This window comes from Eulemur rufifrons, chromosome 4 (assembly GCF_041146395.1).
Source record: "Eulemur rufifrons isolate Redbay chromosome 4, OSU_ERuf_1, whole genome shotgun sequence".
Taxonomy (NCBI): domain Eukaryota; kingdom Metazoa; phylum Chordata; class Mammalia; order Primates; family Lemuridae; genus Eulemur; species Eulemur rufifrons.
Window position 1 is genome coordinate 74,987,980 of NC_090986.1, and position 17,509 is coordinate 75,005,488.

Below are 17,509 nucleotides of genomic sequence, written 5' to 3' on the forward strand. Positions count from 1 at the left end.
TGGCCGCACTCACAGTCAAGGGCTGGGGATCAAAGAAAGCCACATGGCCGCACTCACAGTCAAGGGCTGGGGAAATACATTCCATCGTTAGGAGGAGGGACGGCAGGCAACATGGCCAACGGTGTGGATACAGGGAGAGATGAAGGATTGTGGTCAATAATTCAATTTACCACGGTGACCAAAGTATGTCACAGATTGCATCTCATTAGTGTATTTGCACATAGAATCCCTGGCTCTATGGTGGCCAGTCACTGACAAGTTCTAGAACCCTGTCTGTGGGATGACTATCGTGTTCCAGGAAGCACTCATCCATAGGCTGCCTGCCCCAGGGCAAGGGAGGCGATACTGGCTTTTCTTGGCTGTCCTGCCCCCAGAATACTGAAACCATCTCCAAAGAAGTGATCAGGAGTTTGAGGGGAGGAGAAAAGGATTGAATAGGTGGAGCCCAGAGGCATTTCAGGGCAGTGACACCACTCCGTAGTGTACTGTAATGGTGATATATGATAATGGGCTTTTGTCAAAACCCATAGAACTTTACAGCACAAAGACTGAACCTTAATGTGTGAGAATTTTTTAAAAAATCATTTAGGAGGTCAGGGATCCCATTTGGGACTCCCAGGGAGTGGAGGTAGGGAAAAAAACTTAAGATGCATCCACAGACACGTCTCCAGTGGCTGAAAACTCTGGTCCTGCACAAAACTTTGCTACCAGAGCTTGAAGAAGTGGATGAGCATAAAACCCAACTATATTCACGAGCAACTGATCCACGTGAATCAATAGAAATGTATTGCCTAGTCTGGAATACAATACCTAGCATACGAGAGTCCGTGCTATCAGAAATGCACGAGCACTGAGGCATGACCTGTCTCTTGTCTCCTGACCTCTTGTATGACTGTCCCTTGCATCTTGTCCCTGGCCAACTCACTATGCCTCAGCCACTCCATCTTCTGCCGGTGCCTAGAACACTTCAAGATCATTCCACTTTGAGGCCCTTGTCTTGCTGTTCCTCAAGCCTGGAAAGCCATGGCCCCATCTCTTCACATGCCTGGCTCCTTCTCCTTTTGTAGTTTCAGCTTCAGTGAGGCCTCTTCGGTTGGAGGGCCCTGGCTCTTCCTCCCTTTAGAGTGGAAGCTCCATGCCTGTCTTTCACTAGTGCATTATGCCCATCACATGAAACACTGCCTGGCACATAGTAGGTGCTCAATTAATATTTATTGAATGAAAGGGCTACTCATTCACTAATATTTGGCTCAGCACCCCAAGGGAGTATGGACCTGTTGCTTTGGAATGGGAGCTGTGAGGTCAGCAAGTCCCACGCCACACACACTAAACTAAGAGAGAATCCATGCAACGTTCCTGATTGGCTACCACACAAGTCCCAAAAGCAGCTTGATGCTCAAGTGATGGCCAAAAACTACAAAGGAAAGGGGGTAAACCCCAGCTGATAAGTAGAAAACTATACCTGTCTTGATGAGAAGAGTTTGGGATATTACTACTTGGGTACAAAATGAAAACAGAAAGTAGAACAGGTCCAAACAGGTGATCCATTAAAAAGAACCCCAAAACTTGCTGCTGATGGAAACTTGGAGAGCAAGCTGCCTCTCCACACAGGTCCTGCTTGCTGTTGTTATTCAGGACAGTGAGAAGAGAGGTGCCTCTGCAGGATTTCCTGGGAGACAGAGATGGGGAGAGACAGAGAATGAAGAAGAGGCATTTGACAGGCTGGCCAAGGAACCAGCCTTTTCACATGGATTAGATGGAGGACTGAAAAGCCTGTTTTGCCTACACACACTCAGCTCTCTCTCCAGCCTTGTAACAACCTAACTGAGCACTAGTGAGGGGCTCTGGGGTATGTCTGAAGCTGCATACTCTCTAGCAATCTGGGGTGGTTGCAAGGCTATATTCTCCTTGAACCCTGGTGCTATGCTGGAGCAGTCAGCTCAGGGCCATGGGAGAAGGCTGTCTCTGCTGGAGCCCGTGGCAGAGAACTCAGACTTGAAGATTTCCTGCTGGGCCCCAGATGGACAGATGTGGGAAGATTCCTTCTAACAGAGCCACAGCTGTTCACTTGTTGCTTATAGTTCCTGGAGGATCCGCCCAAGCCTGATGACCCTAGAAAACCTGGGAGAGGGGCATGTGCAATAGTGAGATAAACTCGTCCCAATCTGTGCTGCTGAGAAACAGGCATCTCTCTCCTGCTTGAGGAGGCCAGAGGCAGGATGGGACTCTTACCTGTACGTCAGCAGGTAAGTGCACCCCTTTGCTGTTGGCCCAGCTTCTTTACTGCTCATCTGCTAAACAGCATGGGCCTTCCTTCCCCTGAAGCTCATTTTCCTTGGCCCAAGAGACCTCAGTGAACTGACCTAAACTGAGGGTGCAGACAACCCATGTTGCCCAGGTATGGGCACTCTGTAAGCTAAGTGGGGAGACTAAAGCCAATGGCTAGGAAAGGCAGCTCTAATTATGGCAGAGTCTGTGGAGAGGGTAAAGAATATGTTCAACATGACAGAAATAACTCTCAAGGAGACTCAATTATAGAGAAAAAAAATAAGGCTTCCTAAGATTTAAGCTAAAATAAAACATGATGCTTGAATTTACAAACACAGTAAACAAAACGGCCACTTTTGACAACCAAACTTATCTTCCGAGTGAGCAAAAGGAAGAAATTTCATGCAACAGAGGTCAAAAACATTAAAAAATGAAAACTATAAACAAAAAAGAGCAATCCGGGAGCCTCTGATGCAAGTGATAGTTCAGACGAGAAAGTAACACAGAAAATAACATAAAGAAAAGAAATACTTTTAAAAAAATAGGTGAAATAAAAGAAATGTCCTAAAGCTAAAGAGAGATCCCAGATAAAACTGAACATAGCCTAAAAAAATGACTGAAATATTCCAGAGGTAAAGAGACAATCTTAAAAACTTTTGGGGAAAACAGGTCACTTATAGTGGTAATAGAATCAGACAAAATTATATTCTAAACCAGAAGACAACTGGAGCAATGACTATGGACTGCTGAGAAAATAAGACTATGATCCAACAGTTCTATACCCAGCAGAGATATCATCACGTAAGTAATATATAAATAGCAAAAATCTCAGAAATACAAAGAGAAATTGCTGAAAAGATATTTATGGTGGGATGTTTATAATATTTTTCTTTCAGAATTTGATAGTTCAAGTATATAATTAAGATAAAGACATAAGGGATTTGAAAAATGCAATAAACTGTATATTTTTTCTCTTTATTTCTATAACACAAAAATTAATCAGATATTGATTAATGGCATTAAAGAAAATTTTGATAAACTTTCCAAATCAGAGATCTTTTTACTTTAATTCATTCAAAAAACAAACCAACAATAACAAGATTTTAAAATTCTCTTATTATTGGGAAATTAAGAAATCTCTTCCACATAGTTCTTGGCTCAAAGAGGAAGTCAAAATTGAAACCTCAAATTCAATATCCTAAAAGGAAAAGAAAAAGCATTATATCAAAACCTATTGGACACAGCTAAAGCTATGTTCAGGGGAAAATGTGTAGCCTTAAATGATTTTATTATTTAAAAATAAAATAAAGCAAAATATACAAACTCATAGCTACCACAACATATTTGGAGCAATTTGCATCTTATTTTTCCTTGATTATTGAGAAAATGACTAGGCATGTCCTAGCATTTCCATTATTTTCAGATTTTCTTCATTGGAACTATTTTCCTTATTCATTTCTTCCATTTGTCAGTGTCACAGTGAGAACGAATAAAGCGATCCAGAATTTGTCTGTCTGAAAATTACAAAGGAAAACAAGATGAAAATTTCCATGTAAGTATTTAAATGCTAAATAGAGAAATTCCAGGAAGGAGGAAAATATCTGATAATAGTACTAAATATACAAATTTGATAAAAGACCAAAATAATCAAAGGCCATTGCATTTAATAACTAAAGAGGTGCAGTTGTGTAAGTATTGATTAAGAAGAGTAAACTTTACATTCAAGGGTTAAGCAGGCTTCCTGGACAGACCACGGATTTTAGAACCAAACAGACTGAAGTTTCTGTGCTAGCAAGTATTAGCAAAGCATTTAACCTTTCCAATTCTTCATTTCCTCATCTTTGAATACAGGTAGCAGTACTCACCTTGCACAGCTGTCAGCATGGATTAGGGACGCTGTGTGTGAACTACCGAGATGGTGCCTGGCCCATCAAAGACACTCAGTAAATAGTAGTCTTATCCTTTTATTACTGGGTGCAGAGGAATATACAGTGATTTTAAACAATAGAGATTATTATTACAAAAATGTCGTAGACGCCGGGGCTGTTCCCACCCGCCGACATTGGTAGGCTTTGCTATCCTTTACCGATAGCTGTTTGGCCGTGGGAAGGCCCTTCAAGTGCCCAGCCTCAGTTTCCTCATCTGTAACATGCGGGAGTCTTGTCTGGTTCTGAACATCTGTGAGTTCCTAATCCTATTTACGTATTTTTTTAATAGTACAGAGTGGAACTGTAAAACTTTGTTCACTCCCAGCAACTGTCATCTGTGCAGCCAAAACAAACAAGGAGTGAGAGTGCGGAGATGTCATGTTACCATGTTCTGTGTTCACGTTACCCTGCTCATGTTGCAAATGCCAGCTGAGGTCCGTAGATCAGGGATGTACATATGTGCATATATGTGTGTATCGTGTGTGTTCCTGTTTTCTCTCCAATTATATTTCCATTTATTTGTTCTTATGAGCTTGTGTTTAATTTTTTTTTTTTTTTTGAGACAGTCTCAAAAAAAGAGAGACAATGCTGTTGCCCGAGCTAGAGTGCAGTGGCATCATCATAGCTCACTGCAGCCTCGAACTCTTGACCTCAAGCGATCCTCCCACCTTGGCCTCCCAGAATGCTAGGATTATAGGCAAGAGCTACCACACCCAGCCTTTGTGTTTAATTTTGAACCATCCCTGCCCTTCTCCATACCTTGACTCCAGTGTTTATTAATTGAAGTATACTTTTCATAAAGTGAGATGCACTGATTTTATGTGTGCAGATGAACTGACACTTGCCTACTTGTAACCCACACCCATATGATGATATAGATCCTTTTCACCGTCCCAGAAGACCCTCCATGCTCCTTTCCAGTCAATACCTCCTACGCCAAGGCAGCCACTGTTCTGATTTCTTTCATCGTAGATAACATTTGCCTACTGTAGACCTTTTCACATAAATGAAATCATACAGAAGGTATTCTTTTGTGTCTGGCTTCTTTTGCCCAGCATGATGTTTTTGAGGTTCATACATTTTGTTGTATACATCAATAATTCGTTCCTTTTTATTGTCGAGTGGTATTTCATTATGTGAATATACCACGGTTTATTTATCCATTTTCCTGTTGATGGAGATTTGGGTTGCATCCAGTTTGAAGCTATTAAGAATAAAGTGGTTATCAACATTCTTGTACATGCCCTTCTGTAGACATATGTTTTCTTTTCTCTTGGGTAAATACTCAGAAGTGGAATTTCTGAATCACAGTATATGTTTAACTTTATGCGAAACTGCCAGAACTGTGTCCAGTGTGATTGTACGATTTGATATTTCCACCAGCAGTGTACAGAGGTTTCTCATTGCTCCCCGTCTTCAACATTTGCTGCTGTCAGTCCTTTTCATTGTAAGCTTGTAAGCACTGTCTCTCTTTTTAAACTTTATCCCAAAGAATTTATTTTAAAATAAGCAAAAAAAAAAAAAATATCCTTTCTTCTGATACCAAAGATACCAGATGAATCAAGCTTGGCATGAATTAGTAAAAAAGATGAGAGTGTGTGTGTAAAATTTAAGGTCAACTTAATAACTGTTCAGAAGGCCTACCAGTTGTAATTCAAATGCCACCCCTGTTTACTATGTACAGACACAGATTCATGCCCTCCTGGTGTTGTTTATGCTGTTCCTTTTGCCAGGCATGGTCCCACCTCTCCTTGTCATGCAGATTCACCTTTGAGACTTAAAGGACACCCCCTCTGAGCAGCCTTCCCTCATTCCCTGCCCACCCCCAGGGTTGGGAGAATCTCTCCCAGGCTTCTATCATACCCAAAGATTATTTCAATTACAGAGCTTATGACATTATAACTGTGTGTCTGTCTCCCACTCGAGACAATGAGTTTCCCAAGAAGAGGGATTTTTTTTATGTATCTTTGTATCAAGTGAGCATTATAGGTTTTCAATCAATGAAGTTTACTGAAGGAATAAATAAATGGATTCTGACTATTAAATCACAGGCGAGGAAGAAATGCAAATTCACGGGATTTGCAGTTGGAGAAAGATGGGGAGGGAGTCAGAGCTGAACAATTTCACAGAAAACTGGATTTCAGATCATTTTACCTTTCAAGTGGGGACAAAGTGGGCCAACGACACAGTCTTTACCAACTGATAACAGGCGGCCTGAAGAGTCAGCTTTTGGGTGATCTAAATCAGACTAGGGGATTAAAATAATGTTGCAAGTAGAAGAGCCACTGAAGACATCTAGTTCAATCTCCTCAAGTTATAAATAAACTCAATGCCAAATAGCAGTAATGCACAGAATCAATGGAAACTAAAGGTTTGCCTGTAGCTCTCTCTCCTCCCTTCCTCTCTAGCTTTATTTTTTGTCTTCCTAGAGTTTTCTCTAGTCCACCCCCACCCCATCTCCCCCGCCGCCCCTCACCCCCTGACTTGGCCATTATTTGAGGGGAGGCCAGTCCTTTCCGTTCCTCCCTCTCTCTTGCAAATAGACATGTTCTGGGCTCCCGTTCCATCTTGGCCTAAGACCTACGAGGGCTAATCCAGTAAAATAATTTCAGCTGAGTTGATAATGATTCAGCCTCATACATCTGCCAGGTTTCTTTTATTCTCTGCATAGGCGCTCAGCCACAAAAGCACTGCGGAGATATTCGCCAGCTGAAAAGCATTAGTGTCATCCCTGACACTAGAAAATGACAAGAGGTTTGGGGCATAAGAATTCAAAGGGAACCTCCCATTTGCTTGTCAGCCTCTCGCGTAGCTGGCACTGAGGCATGGGCTGCTCTAAAGCAGAGCTAGGAAAGAGAAGCCAAAACCTAAGGGAGGCAGATGCTGTGTGAGCCAGGTCGGCACCAGATAGCAGAGCTCTGCGCATGAGCCTTTGGGTGCCTCCCCAGCGCTGCCCTAAGGGAACAGGAAAACAGGAGGGCTAAGAAGAAATGAAACCCAGCCTGTCCTAAAGCTACCTTGTAGGCTAATAGTTCACGTCTCATCAGCTGGGGAGGAAAGTCCAATCGGGTGGAGAGATGGTGTTTACCTGGAAGATCAGCTTACCTAGGGAGCTTGTACAATGTAGATCCAAGGTGAGCAGAGGCTGCCAGAGCACTCTGGGGAGCCCCTCGCTCACCTGCTAAGGCTTGGGTTACACCTGACGCGTAGCAAGGAACTGGGGTGCCGGAAGCCAACAGGGTTTCCTCGAGGGCAGAGAGGCAACAGCTGCATCTATACTGCAAAGTCCTTGGGAGAGTGGGAGCATCTGCTTAGGGAAGACAGAAATATTCTTTCTACAGGGCTCAACAGTTGTGGCTTCTAAAGGTAAAGAGATCCTTTTGAAATGCAGAGGAGGATTTTACGCACAGGCACCAAAGCTGAGGAGCACAGGAAGGCAGGCTCAAGCTTGCTGGGGAGCTTTGGCCCGGCCTGTGGGAAGACAGGTCTCGGTGTCCTTCTGAAGCGTCAGACTGGCCCAGAGGCCTCTGCTGCAAGGAATGAGCCTCCCGGTAGAAAGTACCTGCTTCTGCTTCTGCCTCAACGTGGGATGAAACATCTGCTCCTTGCACTTCCCTGAAACCCAACACTAAAGCTCTTTTAGGGGTCTTAAGGCCGTCAGCCCTCAGTCCGTGAGGGTGGAAAATACCCTCTTTTCCCCAACACACACACATGTGCACACAACTCCCTATCAATCTTGCCTACAGGAGGTTTCAGTCTTGCTTGAGGCAGGAGATCCCAGAGAAAAAGGGTTTCAACAAGGATTTCAGAGGAGAAAGGTTTTCTGATTGTGGCTGGGGACAGCAACTGGGGACCCAACAGAGTCAGGTAGGAGACGGAGAACAGTTGGAGGGCTCCTGCGTAGCTGGTGGAAGTCCTGAGCTTAAACCTCATCACGGGGCACAAAATGGGTTAGTGGCCCCACATACCAAGAGTGCCAGGTGGGGTTCAGGGGATGATCTGTTGGGTGCAGGAAGAAATATTAAAACCTCCGCTTCTATTTGCTTTTTACTTCCTCCTTTAACAGTTTGTATGTTTTATAATGTACGTGATACCTTAGTTTAGTGACATGCGAATGCACTTTACATAAATATATATGGGGCTCTGTGCTCCTGCGTGAGGAATGGGAGCATGCGATCCCCCTCCTCAAACTCTTTTATTCTCTGTGGTGACACTTTGCACATTCTCAGTTACACTGACGAGTTGCCCCCGAGATGCTCCCAGATCTGTTCCACTCACTCAGTCCTGAACTGGGATAAGTCTTCGTCATGTGGAGTGACGCCACACCATCCTGAGAACGGCATTTGCCCTCTTTGAGGGTGTGATAGATGCAGAGTCTCATGTACCTTAAAAAGCCTGTCACCAAAAAAGTACCAGCCGACAGGAAATAAAATTAAACAGAATAAAACAAAATGATGAGATAGCACAATCACCCACTGGAGAAAATCAATTAGCTATAAGAAAAAGAGAAACCACCCTGGAGCAGTTCAACCGCAGGCAAAATGAGTTCAGGAGTGAGTGCAAAGCTCTATGTCTCCTTTTTAGTAAGTGGGAATACAGTCACCGGGGCCTCTTTACAGAGAAATTTCTTTTCAGTGGATTGAGGTTAGCACAACACTATGAGGTATTTTTTTTTTTTTTTTTTTTTTTGAGGCAATATTTTCCTTTTTGTGAGCATTCAACTCCAGCGGCTAGAAACCGGAACAACTTCTATTTGGCGTAAAGCAATGGATTATGGTCCACAAGTGCATGAAATAGGAACTCAAGGCCTCGTCTTACCTTTGTAGGAAACACTCTGAAGGTACTCTTTGACTTGAGAGGGAGTAAAGGAGTCCAGAAGCATCAAGAAATCCAGGTGTGCTCTCTCGTAGTCGCTCTGGTATGTGGTCTGCTTCTGCGTGTGCGCTTGATTCCACAAGTAGCTGTGCAGCACGGACGGGACTGTGAAACACACAGGGGACGAGAGACATGGAGGCAGTCACCCAAGCAAAGCGTCCTTGCCCTTGTTGTCTGAACGCGCCCCTGACAGCCCTGAGCCCGACCCGGAGCTTAATCGGCATCCTTAATGATACTGGAAAGGAAGGTGCTGTGTGAAATAGATTCATGCCGTGACTAGGGCGGGCCAGAGCCGCTGGGACTCCTGGACTGTGGCTGTTGGAAGTGGCAGTGATGGGGGACAGCGGTCAGAGGGTGAGTTTGTCCACCACGTTCAGAAAAGAAGTGCTCCATCAACCAGATTCTTATGCAGCTCAGCGTACTAAGATGGTAAAGGAAACCAAAATATTTCACCCCAACATATTTTGACATGGTTGTTCAGAAGGCCTGCAGACAGAAGTACCCCTGCAAAGCTGGCTTTTGTGGGGGAGATTTGCATCTGGAGAGAAAGTCGGCACTGATTTAGCCAGGCTTTCTCTGGGTCTCTCCCTTGTGTGGATCTAGGAGAGATTAGCTGAGAGCCTAGTACTTTTAACGGTCTGAAAGAAACATTTACCATCTATTCTCTCCGAGGGCTGCTGCCTATGAGGTTTCTTCTATGTAACGAGACCACCTTTGCTAGCCAGGCCTCCCCGCTTCCCTCCTCCCGTAACCTGTTTTGCCAAGCTCGGAGCCCACCTTCCTTCTGTAACCTTAACATGCTATAAAAGTGACAATCATCTGGCCATTTCTTCGAGTTCTGATATTTTGTATGACTCCCGTGCACATTAATAAATTTGTATGCCCCTTCTCCTTTCACTCTGCCTTTTGTCAGTTGACTTTTCAGCAAATCTTCAGAGGGCAAAGGGGAAGGGTGTCGTTGGCCCCTACAATGGTCACATTCACCATCTGCTTAATAAAGAAAGGCCCTCATAGAAGCTTCTTCTTTCAGGACATCTCCTGTGCAGGCTTGGGAAGGCACACTAAGAGGCCACCTCTCAGGGACCCAGGCGTCTCTGAACAAGCAATTTGGAAGAGTGATGGTGTTTATAGCAAACACTCATTTTCCATTCAGACTCATGGGGGCATGAGGTACAGGCAACCCCCAAATCAAAGTGATTACTTATATTTGATTCTGAATATTGTTCACTTAATGTGGGTTCTGATATTCGTGGAACTATGATGAAAAAAAAAAATAATGAAGACATGATGTGAAAACCTAATTTCTCCAACGTGCCCCATCCTTGTAAACCTTAAGAATACCTTCTAGTTCCAGGTGTGCCCTAGCAGGGGCCACTGGCCAAAATGGGGGACTACATTGCTGAGTGGATTTGATACTACACCCTGAAAAGAGCATTTGTAGGGTCTGGAAGAGAGAAGACTTAGAAGGGATATGATAAGGTTTTCAAAGAATAATAGCTTTATACTATTAACTTTCATGGCAAGAAGTAGTACCAATGAGTAGAAGTTTAGCAAGGAATATTCCAGCTGCTACAACTTTTTAAACAGTTGGAGATGGGACACTACTCTGAAGTGTGTACACAGGGACAGTGTCATCAGCAAGGACAGGGTGGAGGAGATTCACACGACGTGAGGCTCCAGGCGAGGTAACTTCTAGGCTACTTTCTGCCCCCAAGATGCTAAGCTTCTATTCTGTGATTTTTATCTCAAGTGCTACTTGACCCCGACTCCGTGCCAGGAATAAATCATGTTTCAGAGGGACACTAAGTTTTCCTCTTAATCAGTAGCTTGGGGGTGGCTTGGGCATGGAACTTTAAAAAACTTTCAAGGGGTGTGCCATGAGGATAACAGACAAGACTAACTGCTTTCCACCTCTCTTATTCTGTCATTTTACAGCCACCGTGTCCTTCCTTTTACTTCGTAAGGAGGAAGTGTCTCCTAATCCCAGTCACTGCTTCTCCTAGGCAGAGACTACACTCCTTTCATCGCATGAGCCATCAGTCCTCTTCCGAGATGTACTAGCTCCATGGGTTTAAGGGTGGGAGCCATGGCAACAAGGTTTCAATCCCATGCGAGACCACTGGCTTTCTCTGTGACCATTCTCGAAATTGGCTGCCCGGGCCCCCTGCACTGAGAAGTGTTGGAGCCAGGACTTAGGATCTATAAGCGTTGTTTTAAAAACTACAGGTGTACTCACCTAAACCTTGAGAAGCAATTGGCAGGCTCGAGTAGCATCCATATTTGAAACTGAAATCCTGAAACTCGGGAATTTTAGCTGGAATTTGGTAATTCCGTCGAAATTCGGTGTCTAGAGGTCGGGGAAGGAACTTTTTCCATTCCAGAGACACCTGAGGACTTCTCTTAATCTTATGAGCTGGGGTGGGGGTAGAAACAGAAGGCAATAATTACCTGTAAGCTATTTTTAAGTAGCTTTTTGCTTCCGTTTTGCTTCTGGCAGTAGCTTCCAATTTATCATACTAAAAAACCCACTCTTCTTGTATTTAGAGGAACAGTCAATGTACTTTACATGGACACCTCAACCAAGAAATAATTTTCTGCTTTATCGGTCACAGGAAGTATATGCTCAAACGATTAGACGTAGTTTGTAATGAATATATTTGTATGGCAGCGAAGAGTGGTCGTCTGTTCTGCTTGGTGGACATGAAAGGCACTGGTCACTCCCCCAGGTCTGCCTAGTCCCTGGGCAGGCGGGGCAGCAGAGTGAGCGATTTGGGATAGGGTTGCCATATGAAACACAGAATGCCCAGCTAAATTTGGATTCCAGATAAACAGGGAACACTTTTTTAGTGTAAGTGTATATAAGTACTCATTATCTACTGTATGTTATTATTCAGATTTAACTGGGCATCTTATGTTTTCATTTGCTTAATCTGACAGCCCTAGATGGGGTGGTATATATTATCCCCATTATCTGGGAAAGAACCATTCAAAGCTTATCCTTCACTGATGGAGGGTTAGGTAACATCATTGTCATTAGTGGACAATAGTACTATTATTTCTTTGAAATATCTCTGCTAAAACATATTCATTAGATATATCATCAGTAAACATCTATGAAGCACTGAAGTTAGTTCCACAAACAATAACAGATTAGAGAGGAGAGAGTCACAAGCCATCTCTCTCACTTGGAATGAGTTCACCCCTAATTCTTGCTATAAAGCCTTAGTTCAGACCCACATCAAACAACATCATCTTTATTCAGAAGGATTAAGATGTTAAAAACATGGGTTTCATGAACAATGTCCAGATAGTGCAAATTACTATTGACACTGAACTCAATTATCTTCCAAATTAGTTTTTCAGGAGGTATTTTAAAAATAAATTCTAATATACATTGTATGTCCAATGATTGTTAATGGCATCTACTGGTATACACTATATATCAAAGGATACATAATTGTATCTACTGCCACCTGAGAGCATTTTTATATTGATTTTTTAAAAATAATTTCTGCCAGACCAGCAGAGGAGGAGAGGGTTACACTACATACGGCCTCTTACTTTAGATGACCTTGGAGGAGAGGATGTGGGTGCTCAGTAGTCCTCATTAGTGACCTCCTAAACTGCCCCTAAGTAGTCATAGGAGGAAATTGTAGGGCTCAAAATCAGGGAACCCCTTAAGATATTTTTGAAATCATCTGATACTGTTCTTATAATTTCCATCTATAACTCAGTGCTATGGTTTGAATGTGTCCCCCCCTAAAGCATGTGTTGGAAACTTAATCACCAAAGCAACCGTGTTGGAAGGTGGGACTAATGAGAGGTGATTATATCATTGTCCTCATGAATGGATTAATAATATTATTGTGGGAGTGGGTTAGTTATTGCAAGAGTTGCTTCCTGATAAAAGGATGAATGTGGCTCCTTCCCTCTCTTTCTCACTCTCACACTCCCTTGCCCTATTACCTTCTGCCATCCCCTGTGAGGGGATGATGCAGCAAGAAAGCTCTTGCAAGATGCCAGCACTATGCTCTTGGCTTCCCAACTTCCAGAACCAGGATCCACATAAATTTCTGTTCATTATAGATTACCCAGTCTCGGATATTCTGTTACGGCAGCACAAAATGGACTGAGACACTTGTTTTTTTATAATTTACTAATAGCTCTACTGGGAAAAACAAATATCCATTCAAATACTTGACACATATATCTCTATCTTTTCCCTAGGGCTACCATTCAACAGCAAATGTTTTAAGTTTCTGTATGTGTTCTGTGCTGTTTGCCAAGGTTATAGATAATTAAATCATTGTTCTACCTTGAGACAACTGGTGTGATTAGAAAGATACCTGCAGGACAAACAGATGTGGGATGCGATACATCTTGCAACCGTAACACTGGGAACTGTGCTTTTCTGGTGGAGAAAAGACGTCAGAATCACCCAGGAAGGGTTTCTCAGAATAGAGCTGCTGAACCTCATCCCAGACATTGAGAATCTCTAGACGTGGGCCCCAGGCACTTACCCTGTGAACAAACTTCTAATGTGCTTAGGAATCACTGACTCAGATCTTTGAATAAGGTGACAGAGAAGCCCTGAGACTGACGGGTTGTGTCGGAGAAGAGGAGGAAGACGAGGAAGACAAGGACTAAAAGGCAGACACAGCGCAGGGCTCTGAGGATAGGTCAGCATGGAAGCAAACAGTCCCCAGCGTGGCCAGGCAATGCGGTCTGGCTGGCAGAAGGGTGGGGTGTGCCGGGAGGGAGGAGTAGTTGAGGGTGAAACAGGAGAGGTGAGTTGGGGTCAGGCTCCGAAGGGTCTTAAACACCTAGTCCACATGCACCAGGATGGACCCGTAGAGAAGTAGGAAGTTGGAGATGAAGATCCAGAAAAAGCAAAACCAGGGCCTGGACTTAGCCTAAGTTCCTTTGAAGACAAAGACTAAGTCTCACTCCTTATTGATCCTCAGTACTTATCAGCAATAGACCTCATTAAATATTTATTAAATTAATGAGTGAACAAAAAAGCACCCTAGAAACAGAATTGTTATGGATTAGCAATTAATATCTGAACCGCACTCAAGTAACTGCCTGTGTGATCTATGCTTAAGGTAACTCCTAATAAACGGTGTACTGTTCGTTCCATAGTGTGGGCTTCATTCTTCTCAACAAAGGAAGGCTTTTATTGTCTCTATATACTTTCATGTTAATGAGCTCCTGCACCCGTTAGTAAGAAGAGAGTTTCCTGATATAAAGGGATCCAACCAACACCTGAACCCTCACAGTGGTGCTGAAGTATAGGCAGAAATAATAACCATGACTCAGTGAACCTGACCCAAAGACCCTTCCAGGGGGCCATCCCACAGGAGCTCAGCTCCCCGTTTCTTTTCCACTTGATAACTGTGATACTAGAGTGGTTTAGCCCAAAGAAAGAAATCGGCCCATTTTAAGATTGTGCATGGCATCTGCAGAAACCCCAATCTAAAAGTAAACTTACAGCAAGGACCATTCGAAGTCATTAGGAGCATCGGCACATAATTTTAGCTGACTGGGAACTAGTCGTGCTGTCTGTGTCAACTGCTCTGACTCATCAAAGCCAAGTTCTCCAAACCCGAATGTGAAAACAAGCACCTTTTCGTGCTTCTCACTCACTTGCATTGATTCATTCATGAGGATACAGGCCTAAAACATGGCCTGTGCTTCAGATGCTTCAAGTATTAGAGAAGCAAACACACACACACAAAAGATAATGACATGTGATGTCATGTGATAAGTCCTGCAAAAGAGGTAAGAACAGGGGCTGCTAAAACAGGGGACGGCCACCACCCAAAGTGGGCAACCAGAGAAGGCTTCCAGGATAGAAATGAGCCGACACCTGAACTTGAGCTACGCATGGATATGGGCTGAGTGAAGGGAGGGGAGGTGCTCCGGGGGCGGAAGCAGTGTGTGCAGAAGGCCCGAGGCCGCAGGAGGGGTGCGAGACTGGAGGGCGGCTGGCAACTCGGTCTCATGCATGAGCGTGGGGACTGGCGAGGGAGAAGGCGGGGGCTGGCCAGGACCAAACCGAACAGGACTCATGTAAGGCAAATGCCTTTATCCTGAGGACAACAGGAAGTCACTAAAGGGTTTCAAGCTGTAAAATGACATCAAGTTGCCCATCCGGAGACTCACTATGGCTGTAGCACAGATGGCGGCTTTGAGGGCACCACGCTGGCAAGGGGAGCCGGAGTGGAGATCACCAACGGAGAGACGGGGCGGCCCGAACCCAGGCAGGGTGAGGGAAGGGAGAGACGCAGACGGGGGCAGACCAGGAGGGCATCTGGACAGGTCCTGAGTGTTTACCTCCTCGTGGGGGAATGGTACTCTGCCCAGGCTGAACGGACAACTTTGATTGGAAGCTCAAAAACGTCTTTTAAAAACACTGGCACATCAAATGTTTCCCTATGACCCTTAATGTTTATCAGCAGTTATAGAGGTCTTTCCGTCCCATATCCACAGAGCTTGAGAAAAGGAACTTCCTATATAGTCTGTCCATCATTCAGCAAATAGTTACTGAGCTCCTTCTGTACACCAGTCTCTGCACCCGGCCCCGAGGGAATGGCGGCCTTGGGGAGCTTACTGAATAGTGGAGGAAAGAGTAAAACGAAAACAACAGAAAACAAGAATCAGTAACAAAGGACTTCAAAATAGGAGGTTCTGGAAGGAAACAAATGAGATGGTGGCAGGCCTCTTCAGATAAAATAGCAAGGAAAGGTGGCACAGAGGAGGTGATGTCTAAGCTGGGGTCTCCAGAATGACAAAGTGGAACCACAGAAGGAGGCGGGGAAGAGCACTTCAGCACTGAAATGCTGGCCTGAACACTGGCCAAAGTGGGGAAAGAGGTTGGCATCTCTCTGGTCTACGTGTCTACTTTTATACCCGTGCCATGCTGTTTGGGTTACAATAGCCTTGCCACATAATATGAAGTCAGGTAACGTGATTGGCTCCAGATTTGCTAAGAATCGCCATCCCTAACTTGCACGGACTATCTACCTGCATTGATTCCAGCACAATCTATCAGATGCGTGTAGCCACATTCCTCTACCCCTTATAATCTCCTCTACTCTCTGTTAGCCGGGGAGATGGATTTGAGGCTGCTGCCCCTGTCTCCCAGCTGAGGTCATTCGTATTAAAAATCCCTTTCTTCCTTGGCAATTCTCATCTTCTCAGTAATTGGCTTTCTGTGCAGTGAGCAAACAGCCCTGGGCTGGAACCCCCTTGCAGTTTCAGAAACATTATCTACTCAAGTGCCCGTGCCACACCCTGCTGGTTGTGCCTCCACCTGCACTGCCCCTGCCCTGCATCAAGCCACCTCGCTCCTCCCTGGGCTGCTCTGACAGCCTCCTGCTGGCCTCCTTCCTCCAGACTGGGCCACCTCCACTTTTCTCTCCATAGCCAGATATGAGGCTTCTAAAGCCCTCATCTGAATGGTGTCACTACCCTCGTAAAAACCTTTTAACTGCTCCTGGGATAAATCCAAACTACTTGGCATGCCCTGCAAGACCCTTCCAGACTGATGCTCTCTGCCCACGGTGGTCTCTTCTTTCAGCCCTCCCCTCACCCTTGGCTGTTCTACTCATGCTGAAGTTCTTATAGTTCCTCAAATATTCCTCTAGGCATTCACAATCCAGCAACAAAACTCTCCCCTACGTCTTCGTCCAGCTAATTCCTCTTCCTCCTTCAGGCCCAGGAAGGAAAGCCTTTTCTGACCCCCACCCCACATTAGGCTGGATGTCCTCCTGTGCACCCCCTGCAACCCGCATTTCTCGCAAGGTTCACCTTTGTGTACCTGACGGTTCTTGTTTGCAAAATTGCCTGTTTCCGTGTCTACACCGTGAGTTCCTTGAGGGAAGAGACCACACCCATGCAGCTCATCACCGCATCTCCAGTGCCTCTCACATGACCATGGGAAAAAGAAAAGCAAACATGTTTACCTTCTGCTATGTTCACAAAGTCTCTCTGAGTAAGGGAAACAAACTGATTTGATATCGCTTTCTTAACTTCTTCCATGGAAGCTGGGAGTATCCAAGGGGGGCAGCCCCTTAATGTTGTCCTTTGTTGACCTTGAGGTAGTGTCCACATAAAAAAGCCCTATAAATGCAAAGCAATTTTCAAGAAAATCCATATGGATCCTGATGGAGTCGAGAACATGAGTATTCACATGTACACGTGTGTTGAATCCTTTACACCCAGCTCCTGCGCTGAAGTTGCCTGCGTGCAGGAGCCATGGGCTTACCAACTGTAACGCAGGTACTTGGTGCATTTCTTTGACTTTTCATATTGATGACAAGAAAATGAGATTGCAAACTTCAAAGAGTTGTGCTTCTAACCAGAAATCTCCTACAGAGAAGACCAGGGGAGGAGAAAACCCACATTAACTCTATCTCTGGCCAGACATTGCCAAG

At 44.5% G+C, this 17,509-nt stretch overlaps 1 protein-coding gene across 1 annotated transcript; it reads right to left on the minus strand.

Annotated features, from left to right (window-relative positions):
• Window positions 1–3,720: 3,720 nt before the first annotated feature.
• On the minus strand, window positions 3,721–17,114 carry TEX26 (testis expressed 26). The gene is made up of 4 exons (XM_069467384.1): window positions 17,039–17,114; window positions 11,308–11,484; window positions 9,015–9,176; window positions 3,721–3,782 (listed from the first exon to the last, which is right to left on the minus strand). Exons 1-4 carry the CDS (start codon window positions 17,112–17,114, stop codon window positions 3,721–3,723), a joined length of 477 nt encoding a protein of 158 aa, XP_069323485.1.
• Window positions 17,115–17,509: the final 395 nt, after the last annotated feature.